The sequence below is a fragment of the Vanessa cardui genome, chromosome 17 (assembly GCF_905220365.1).
Source record: "Vanessa cardui chromosome 17, ilVanCard2.1, whole genome shotgun sequence".
Lineage (NCBI taxonomy): Eukaryota > Metazoa > Arthropoda > Insecta > Lepidoptera > Nymphalidae > Vanessa > Vanessa cardui.
Window position 1 is genome coordinate 6,071,463 of NC_061139.1, and position 11,683 is coordinate 6,083,145.

At 38.2% G+C, this 11,683-nt stretch overlaps 1 protein-coding gene across 1 annotated transcript; it reads right to left on the reverse strand.

Moving 5' to 3' along the window:
• Positions 1-2,216: 2,216 nt before the first annotated feature.
• LOC124536933 (actin-related protein 5) lies at positions 2,217-11,167 on the reverse strand. Its single transcript, XM_047113602.1, has 12 exons — positions 10,965-11,167; positions 10,725-10,890; positions 10,045-10,211; positions 9,635-9,826; positions 9,329-9,559; positions 8,409-8,530; positions 6,442-6,522; positions 6,139-6,300; positions 5,182-5,345; positions 3,217-3,354; positions 2,676-2,830; positions 2,217-2,570 (listed from the first exon to the last, which is right to left on the reverse strand). Exons 1-12 carry the CDS (start codon positions 11,068-11,070, stop codon positions 2,266-2,268), a joined length of 1,989 nt encoding a protein of 662 aa, XP_046969558.1. The 5' UTR covers positions 11,071-11,167; the 3' UTR covers positions 2,217-2,265.
• Positions 11,168-11,683: the final 516 nt, after the last annotated feature.

Here is an 11,683-nt window from a genome sequence, read left to right on the forward strand (position 1 = left end):
TTGTATGGCGATCTTGTATTCGGTCTTGCTTTTAACTCGGCGATTTCGAGGGATAATTTTCTGATTTCGTTTGCAAGAAATTGTGTGTCGGTTTGATTGGCTGACAGCATCGGCGATTGAATTGTAGATGGTTGCGTGGAGACGGCGGCGACCTCTTGTGTCTGTTCCATCATCTTGTCGGCGAGGAGTGCGAGCTCTTCAAGTGTCGTTTTTGAGCTGAAGGTTTCGCTGACGGCTAGAACAGAACGGACGTGTGCTGGTAGGAGTTTGGTCCACATCATACGCAGCGTTGAGTCCGAGACCTTGTCTCTAGCGAGATTTCGCATGCGTCTGAGTAGCTGTGTGGGTTTTTGATCGCCTAGCTCCATCTCGGCGAGAAGTTTTTGGAACTGACGGCTGTCAGATTCTTCATAGACGGAGATGAGTCGATCCTTGATGGCCTGGTATTGCTGTTCCTTCGGGACGTTGAATAGGATATCGGATATTTGTTCGATATCCGCCTTTTCTAATTGTACGAGGACCATCTGTGTGAGTTGAGCCTGGCTCCTCTTCAATTCCTCCGTTGCGGCTTCGAAGCTGAGGTACCACAGCCGTGGGTTTTCGCGCCAGAATGGTGGTATTCGCATTGACAGCGCAATACTCGATACTTCTGGGGTGCTTGCGAAGGCTTGTGGCAGAGCTTGCTTGTTGTCTTCCATGGTGTCGAACAGGGATTCACGTCGGGCAGGGATTCGTCGAGCAGGGATCCGTCGAGCAGGGATTCGTTCCAGCAGAAATTTTTTGTAGGTAGCTGGGCAGAGATTCTTCTTCTTCGATAGTATTATTTCTTCAGAGTGCTCTTGTCCGGGGTCACCACTTTAGAGGAGAGTTGAGGCTTCTTGAATAAGACTCTTGATGAGTGGTCGAAGGAATGATTTTAATGAAAAATTGCACAGGTATATATACAAAAAATACAAAATAAATTAACCAATCAAAAAACAGTATAAAGAAATAATAAGAAATAAAAGAGACGGAGGATATCGTTCCGTCTTTCTCGCACACGCTGACGTCATGCGCCGAGCTGCGCGCGTATTATGCCGGGTCGCGTAACTGCTGCCGCGATGTTATAAATATCGCCCCCGCACGTCGCGTCAGCCATTTCGTTCGAGCGCCGCGCGGAGAGAGGACGACCGCACTGAAGATCGCCGTGTCGACTTGCTATGTGTTGTGTAGTGAAGTGTTGAAGAAAGATGAAGATATGAAGATAAACGAATCTAAAAACAGTCCTTTTCAGGACTAATCTTGTTTCATTACGACGCAAAAAAACAGTCCTTTTCAGGACTAAACTTGTTTCAACGACGACGCGAAAAACAGTCCTTTTCAGGACTAATCTTGTTTCAATACGACGCGTCTTAACAGTGCTGCTACAGAGCCTAAGCCACTCTACAACATCCGTTCTATGAGCGTATCAGATATAAATCATAGAAAAAATCGTTTACTATGCCCATTTGTATGTATCAACAAGCTTCCAGAAAGGCAGGGCTGTCTTTAACCTATTGGAGGCCCTGGGCATATTAGTGTAATGGGGCGCCACTATAACTAGATAAACAAGGTTATTGATTTATTTTAATTAACAATGACATATTATATTTATTTATTTGATTTGAGGAGGCCCTATCGATCTCGGGGCCCTGGGCACTTCCCCAAAGTTCCCAATGGGAAAGACGATGTAGTAAACAGACACCTTGAAACAAGTTGATGTTCGCGACAGTTGTTACTGGCCAATTCACATGACTTTTCATTTTCGTACTAATAATAAACCATACAAAGACAAAGTACTTTAAAATTCTTAGTTTTGATTTGCGTCATTTTAAAAACCAAACTTTGAAAATTTTCCTTTTCAAAATACCCTGTTTAAATTCTATCTATACTTCAATAATAAGTAAACAACATTTAACTCCCCTCTAAGTTAAACTACATATAAAACTTACAAAATATTAATGTAATCATACATCAACTTTGATTTGTTTTGCTTGTTTTTTACTCTTGTCTTGTATTAATAAACTCAGGTACATGAAGACGTCTTATAAACGCGACCGCCACTACTACCGACACTACCGGTGGACTAACTTTTACGCACTCGTATTAGTAATATTAGTTATATTTGTAAATTTGTGTCGTCCAATATAATAAAATAATATATAAATAATTACACAGATTAATTTCCGTTATTTATTGTGTACCTCCTTTAAGTACAAAATGAAGAATTGTCAAATTGGGGCCCCATCAACAGTCTACAACAATTTCCTCCTTGACTACATTAGCGTCGCCAGCTGGGGCCATCGTATTATCCACAATGGGAGCTGGGCTTTTATAGTACTTGTTACTTGCGTGGTGCTCTTTTAAATATTCTCCGCCCATTTCATAATACTCTTCTTTAGAAATACACCATTTTTCAAAGTCACTGCTGCCAGCGAAATCTCTGGCACCGTACCATGCGTCAAGGCAGGGATTTTTTGCCATTACAACTTTATGTGTTGACTGAAAGGGTCGCATTTCGAGGAGTTCTCTTTCTAATCGCTCTTTCAAACCTGAAAATATAAATTTTATATTAGTATGATTTAAGATACTTATTGTACTTTTTACTTACAATTACTACATTTATTTAAAAATAACAGTGAATTGCACTTTCAAACCTGGGAATTGAGAACATCCTCCAGTTAGAAACACATTATTTGCCAGCAACAACTGATCTTCGTCGCTGAAGTGTTTGAATACATATTCCAAAGTTTCCGCCAAACCGGCTTCCATATTGCCCATCATCGAAGGTTGAAACATTAGCTCTGGAGCTCTAAAATAGGAAACTAAATAATGTTAATATTATTCTTTCATTAATATTTATGTCATGAGTAGTTTGTTTGTTTGTCTTTTTTTATGGTATAGGTTGGCGGACGAGCATATGGGCCACCAGATGGTAAGTGGTCACCATCGCCCATAGACAATGACGCTGTAAGAAATATTAACTATTCCTTACATCGTCAATGTGCCACCAACCTTGGGAACTAAGATGTTATGTCCCTTGTGCCTGTAGTTACACTGGCTCACTCACCCTTCAAACCGGAACACAACAATACTGAGTGTTATTTGGCGGTAGATTAACTGATGAGTGGGTGGTACCTACCCAGACGGGCTTGCATAAAGCCCTACCACTAAGTGTATAAACAATCGCGAAGTCACCTGTAGGGCTCGATGGCGAGGTGTAGCTGATGCTGGTGATGCGAGGGCTGCGGCGGTTCGTGCTCGCGCAGCGCCTCCTCCAGCTCTACAAGGCGCTCGCCGTCCGCCTCCGAATCCGAGTCCGCCTCGCGACTGATGCTGTTGGAATAACAAACTTCATTTAAACCCGCCAATAATTATCATCATCATTATCAGCCTGATCTTGTTTACTGCTGGACATAAGCCTCTCCAAGTGCACGCCACTGTGGTCTTTCTCCGGCTACTCGCATTCAGCTCTTGCCTGTTATCTTGCGTATATCGTCACTCCAACGTGCCTGATGACGTCCTACACTACGTTTGCCGAGACGCGGTCTCCACTCTACAACACGTTTTCTTCAACGGTTATCGGTTCTACGACAAATAAGGCCAGCCCACTGCCACTTCAGCTTACTAATCCGGTGGGCTATGTCGACGCCATTTTGGTTCTTTGACGGATCACGATCCCTCAGAGAAACGCCGAGCATAACCCTTTCCATAGCACGCTGAGCGACTTTAAACTGGTGGACCAGCCTTGTCGTGAGTGTCCACGTTTCGGCTCCGTATGTCATGACGGGGAGGACGCACTGGTTGAAGACTTTCGTCTTAAGGCACTGCGGGATTGACGATGTAAAGATTCGACGTAACTTCCCAAACGCTGCCCAACCCAGCTGAATTCTTTTATTCACCTCGTCCTCAAGGTTGTTTCTACCTAATCGCAAAGACTTCCTGAGGTAGACATATTTTTGAATTTCGAGGAGGGTACCGTGTATCACAATCGGTTCCGGTACATGTTCATTGAACATGACCTTGGTTTTATCCAAGTTCATCTGTAGGCCGACACGCATAGAAGAATCAGCCAGCTCGTTTAGCATTTGTTGTAGGTCCTGCAGCGTTTCTGCCACGATGACAATGTCGTCTGGGAATCTCAAGTGAGAGATGTATTCGCCTTTGATGTTAATGCCACGTCCTTTCCAGTTCAGCGTCTTGAACATATCCTCCATTGCATTAGTGAACAATTTGGGGGAAATATCGTCCCCTTGTCTCACTCATCGATGCAATGGTATGGGATTTGTTTGCTGATTCTGTACTCGGACGGACATGGTGGCAGCTTCATAGACACATCTCATCACTTGGATATATCGCCAATCAACTTGGCAACGCTGCAGGGACTCCAGAACCAGATTTCAACCGAGTCAAAAGCCTTCTCATAGTCCACGAATGTAAGACACAGGGGCCGATTATACTCATGGGACTTCTGTATAATCTGCCGCACTATATGGATGTGCCGTATCCGATCCGAAACCCGGTCTGTTCTGGGGGTTGGAATTCGTCAAATCTTCGTGCAAGACGGTATCACTCTTGAATACAGCTTATAGACGTGGCTCAGTAGGGATATGGGACGATAGTTCTTCAGCAGGGTTTTGTCTCCCTTCTTGAAGAACAGGACGACCACACTCCTACTCCACGCCTCCGGAGTTCTCCCTTCGAAGAGGAAAGAGTTAAAAGGCGTCTGGTACTCAGGGAGTACCGGTTTACCTGTGTCTAATAATTATGTGTCTTGCTTAAACAAAAAAATAGAAAATAGTTTTTAGATATCGTTAGGACTTTTTAAGCAATATTTTTAGTCAGATTCAATAATTTTTTAATCACTGCTATTTGGTAAATTAAAACAAATTTTAATCAAACATTCTGGAAAATTATGAATTATTCTCGTTGAGTTTTTCATATAAATGATATTGATGATTGTTATTTGAATAAAAATGTAATCGACAATACCGCGATTTATTGACACGCAGACGTCCAGCTGAATTAGGGATAACACTAAGAACTGAGATTTTTTTAAATTAATGTTCTTTTGTACTTTTTTAAAATATTGACTAATCAGTGGTGCAGATCTGTACATAGGGTTATGTCATGTTCCATTATCCGGGCGGCCCGGCTGCGTACCTCTTGTAGACGTCCCAGTCGGAGTCCCGGTAGCCGAAGTCGTCGCCGGCGGCGGCGAGGCGCGAGATGGCGCGCATGCGCTCGGCGGCGGCGGCCGTGCGGCGCTTCACCATGGCCGCGCGCCGCGCGCGCCGCGCCTCACGCCGCACCAACACCTCGCGGTACTGCACGCACACGACACTTGCTACTACACTCTACTACGTACTATGTTATTGAAAATAGGTAGCTAGGTATCGACGACCTCCATGGTCGAGTGGTGTGTACACCGGTTTTCATGGGTACGCCACTCTGAGGTCCCGCGTTCGATTCCCGGCCGAGTCGATGGAGATTAGTTTTCTATGTTGTCTTGGGTCTGGGTGTTTGTGGTACCGTCGTTACTTCTGATTTCCATAACACAAGTGCTTCCGCTACTTACATTGGGATCAGAGTAATGTATGTGATGTTGTCTCATATTTATAAAAAAAAAAAGAATCGCCAAGAGACGCTTTAAGAAATAATTAACATCTCTCACATCATAGGTGCGCCACAAACCTTGGGAACTACGATGTCATGTCCATCATATCTTGGAATTTAAGAATACTAAGTTTTGCTATCGGTGCGTGTTGCCATTAAATTAAAAAAATATATACTTAATGATCTGAAATATTTTTAACCTTTTCATCCAAAAGTAATATGTATGTGTAATTGTTTAATAATAATTTAATAATAACAATAAATGTTTAAAAAAAGATTGATTTATTGAATACCTATATACATTATTATTTCGAAGATTACAAAACCAACGCATATAGTATTATAATATTAATTATGAAAAAAAAATCATTTATTGAATAACTATATACATTACTGTTCCGAAGATTACAAAACCAACGCATTTAGCATTATTGCTATAATATTAATTATGATCGTAATCACAAACAGTCTATTCCGATATAACTACGAACGTTTGTGCGTTACCTTGGCGCGTGTCTCGTCGAGCCAGACTTGGAACGCCTCAGGGTCGGTGGGCGGCTGGAACCTGCCTGTATTGCGCGGCTCGGCTGCCTCCTCCGCGTTGGCCGCGGCCGCGATTCGTTGCTTATTTTTCTCTATTCGCATATTTAAGTTTGCTATTTGTCTCTGTAGTCAAAATAAAAAAATAAAAATTAAATAAAAAAAAATTCAGTTGAATTTCCAATTGTGTTAAATTTCGTTTTATCAGTACAATTAATTATCAGTTTTTTTCTATATTATTCAGTTTTTAGCATGTTTTGTGGTTACCTGAAGATCGCCATAATTCTTGATCTCAAAACCTTTGATAGCTTCATTGAATTCCTCCGTGTCACCATCTTCTATCAATTCCTGCAGGAGATATGAACACATGTGTTATATATCGTTTTAAAATAAATAAACTTGATAAAAGTTTTTGAAGCAGTTTCTCAAAGAACAATTTCAACACTTACCATAATACTTAACGAATAGTAATAATATGCCAACAAACAACATTATACAGAGTAATATAAATACAAGGTGTCTCAAAAGAAATTTTATATTTATTTAGCTTACTGCGTGAGCGCAACGTATCCGAGGGGCGCGGGGGTTATGTCAATCGGTAGCCTGGCTCTTGGGAATTCAATCGCTATGGAGCGTTTCTCGGGAGCAGACCGCGCGTTGTGCGTGCGAGAGTTTTACAAAAACGTTGATTCGGCAACTGTAGCGCGTAGAAAATTCTGCAGTATTCGAGGTTTTCGCCACTTAAATGATGCGCCAAGCATTCCTCTCATTCGCATTGGGTTAAAAAGTTTGAAGAGACCGGTACAACGCTAGATAAATCAAAATCCGGGCGACCTAGGTCATCAAGAACGGTAGAAAACGTGGAGAATGTTAATCAGTCTGTTCGTGACGACCCGAACCTTTCAATTCGGAAGCGCGCAAATGCTTTAAATGTGCATAGATCATCATTACATCGCATCGTGCTCAAAGACCTAAAGCTGCACCCCTACAAAATTCAATTGGTGCAAGAATTAAAGCCCGAAGATGCCAGTCAGAGGCTTCATTTCGTAAATCAGATGATTGAGCGATTTTCAACGTTTACCAACATTTTGTTTTCGGATGAAGCTCATTTTCATCTTAATGGCCACGTAAATAAGCAGAACTGCCGCTACTGGAGTGCAACGAATCCAAAACGCAAACATCAGAAACCCCTACATTCGCCTAAAGTGACCGTATGGGCTGCGATGTCGGCGCGAGGAATTATCGGCCCTCACTTTTTTGAAGACGAAAGGGGGCGTGCAGTTACAGTGAATTCAGAGCGTTATGTGGAGATGTTAGACAACTTCGTGGTACCTGAACTGCAAAACTTTCCTGGCTATAACCAAAGAACATGGTTCCAACAGGATGGAGCAACTTCACACACGTCCAATATGTCTCTGCATCGTGTTCGTGAAATTTTCTCAAGCAAATTGATCTCCCGGAGAGGTGACATAAATTGGCCTCCACGCAGTCCAGATTTAACCCCTATGGACTTTTTCTTATGGGGTTATCTTAAATCTAAAGTTTACGCCAATAAACCGACTTCACTGGCCCATTTGAAAGAAAATATCCGTCTCGAAATAGTAGCCATCCCTAAATCCACCTGCCGAGCTGTCATAAGTAATTTTACTGTTCGATTAAATGAGTGTCGAGAACGCGAGGGTCTACATTTAGACGATATTGTTTTTAAGAAATAAATCCCCAAAAAGTGTATTTCAATAATTAATAAACATTTTTTCACTAAATCCACTAAATATAAAATTTCTTTTGAGACACCTTGTATAATAGGTTTTTATTGAATTTTTTTTATTTAATCAAAAGCATAAATCCAATACTGCCGTGGTATAAGAAAAATACCGTTAACTGACACGATTGATTTTCACTTTTGATGGCATGTTATCAAGAAAAAAATTCTCTATCGACACATTTACGCGGTTTTATTATGTCTTGATTAGTTTTGGAAATATTTTTATGGTCTTATCATCGATAAATTACATAGGTTTAAATTTTAACCGCGTTTTTTGCTTTTAACTCATAAAAGAGTTAAAGTTGATACTGGCATTATAGATATTTATTATAGATATACCTCGGCAGAATACACTTCTGACACAGTACAATGCTCGAATTTTCAGCAAAAAATTAATAATAAATGTTTAAATTTACTCCATGCCATTCACATCATGAATATATAACATGATAACAAGTACAAAAGCAACCTGAAGAGCTAGCAGTTGATTTAATTGTTCTTCATCTTCAGCCAGCCTCTCGTCTCGTTTCCTTGCATTTATTTCTAGAAGCCGACGAGCCATCTCCTTCTTTCTTTCTTTTTGTTGTTCCGCTACAAATTTAAATATTTTAGAAATGTGTTTAAATAGTTTATTTATGAATATGCAATGAAATTGCATATTTGGGATGGGATCTATTAGTAATTTATAACTGTGAAGCCAATTCTAAATAATGCGAAAAATTTGATGATTATTAAATCACAAAGTTAATCATTCTGTGCAAAACAACATCATTACATATTAAGATTTCTTATTTTACAAAAAATTTAACAGCTTAATTGCCTTAGCCCACCAGTAGGTAGACTTATTACTATAAACACAAACTGTGCTCATCAAAATTAAATAGTACTTAGGTTGGGTGGGATAAGGATGTTTCCATTTTAACTCTTGACTTTCTTTATCTATTATTCCTAATACCTTAGCTCTCAAGATTGGTGGTACATTGGTAATGTAAGGAATGTTTAATAAATAGCTTTCAGAAAACAATAATCCACAACTGTTCTTGGTGCAAGCCCGTCTGGGTAGGTACCACCCACTCACCGGATATTCTACTGCCAAATAACAGTACTCGGTACTGTTGGGTTCCGGTTTGAACAGTGAGTGAGCCAGTGTAACTACAGGCACAAGGGACATAACATCTTAGTTCCCAAGGTTGGTGGCACATTGATGATGTAAGGAATAGTTAATATTTCTTACAGCGTCATTGTCTATGGGTGATGGTGACCACCTACTATCAGGTGGCCCATATGTTCGTCTGCCAAATTATACCATAAAATAAAAACAACATACAAAAAAAATTACAAATTCATAAAACATTCAACTTTAATATTTTGTAATGTGACATATTTCACCTGTAAGACCCGAGGAACTTGAGGACTGTACAAATGGCAGTTGTACTCTTATAACATTAGCTTCATAATAATCGGGGTTAACCCATCTTCTGATTTCCTCTTGATAATCCAGAGCTATAGAACTGTGCTCGTGAAGTATTTCTTCAATTCGAGACATTGTTATTGCATTAACATGAACAGGATATTTTAACTGTAGTAGTTTGTGCATGTAGCTAATTATTTCACTTCCACCTAAAATATTATTTATATAAGTAATGCAAATTTTTTGTAATATAATTTTATTTTACAAAAATGCAAAGTGATTACCTAAATTAATTCTTCTAGCATGTTCTTCTATAACTTTCCCCTTTATAACAGGAATAATATGAATGGTATGGTAGCCACAGTTAACAATAAGTGCAGTGTCACCTATGTCATTCTTATAGAAACTGAACAAGGAATCAACTCCGTAACTCACACCTGGAACTCCATAGCCTTCGAAGAGGAGCTCTGACATTACTATAATTAAAAAAAGAAATATTTTTAAGTGACTAACATATTAAATGAGGATTATTTTGTAACTGTGAATAAGTTTTATTTAATTCTATTTAATAGGATAGCAGATAGCTACCTTATGGTAAAACATCAGCTCAACCAGTGGGCAATTCATTTGTTACCTATAAAGCAATATAATAAATAGTATTTAATTAATTAAAAAAAAAACACTTCAGACTTACATTGCCTACTGTAATTAGGTGTGACAAATGCCTCAGTCATCACTATGGGATGAGGAACACAACCATCTGAATCAATACCCAAATGGGAGAAAATGTAATCACAAACTTGCTCCTGAACTTCAAAATGTGTAACAACATTCTTGTCAAACTGAGTTTTTAGCTGGAATCTATGAACAAAACATACAACATGATAAAGATCAAATCCAATTCAATTAAATAAAAGATACTCTAGAAATATTTCATACATATTAATTATTTAAAACAATTGAAAAGTATCTTCTGTTTTTTTGTCACGAAAGAAGAATATTTTACTAATAAAATATACTTTAGTTTCATTGTTCACTTGAAGCCAAATGTTTTAATACTAAAAGGGGAACTAAAGTACATATCAAATGTATCAAAAATCTATTTTTGTCTCTCTGTTTACATGCCTTAGTTTATTACAATTCAATACATTGATAATTGTAATATGATTTTTAGTACTAACAATATATAGAAATATCTTTCTTTATTTAGTTATTTTATAAACTCTTTATTGCACAATCAATGCTTAATAAAAACATACATTTAGGTTTTTATTAGGTACTTTTACTTTGAGAAAACACTTAAATTATTATGTTTATATAAGTTCCCTTATGTGTTTAAAATTTAAACATAAAATTGCTTATTTTGCGACATACCTCACAGCTTCTATGTTAATAATATCATTTCCAATTTGAATTGGTGGAGTAACAGGAGGCTCTGCGTCTTTTTTACATCGATCTTTCCGCGGTCTAGCGATTAAATTTTTGAATATTAAGTGGGGCTCGTCGTGTACCGACCATCCCACTCTACATTGATATGAACCTAAAATATCAAGTTAATTAAGTAATATAAAATATTTCTAAAATTATTTATTAGAAAAAATGCACTTTAGTTACCATTATCAATTACTAAAGGAATATGGCCGAACTTTAAAGTAGGTCCATATTCATGAACAATATCTTGCACTGTTTTTTGATCTTTTAGTACTAAAACATCTTCCATATTTTAATAATTTTGAATTATAAGAATTAGTTTTATGAGCGGCTTTAATATAGGTATTTATTTTCATAAAGTTTGACTTCTCGGTTGACATTGACAGTTGACACTTGAGCCTGGCACTTTTTTTACTCAACAAATGGCACTGGACATAAGTATTTTTATATTTTTGTATATGATATTTACTTAAATTATTGTTATTATTCGATAGCGGTAGAGTTGATATATTTTTGTTTTATATCTGGAGAAGATGTATGTATGTTTGTATTTTGTATAGTCTTTAAGAGTACCATAGCGGGCTTTTAATAATTATTTTTATGTAAGATAGTTAATTTATATTAATTTATAAGTTAGATTATTTGGAAGACTACATTTTTTTCTATCCAAGCAGTGGCTAACAGTGACAAGTAATCGGAGTTACTAAATAAATGGATAATACAACTCATGTGAAAGAAAAATTATATTATAAACTGGTCAATACGTATGGATGAATGCGTTTATCTCAGGATTCTGAGGACATTCATTTAAATATTTTTGCGTTTATGTACCTTCTTTGGTAATTGAATGTTTCCACTACAGTCATATTAAACAAAGTAAAATAACAGCCTATAAATTTCCC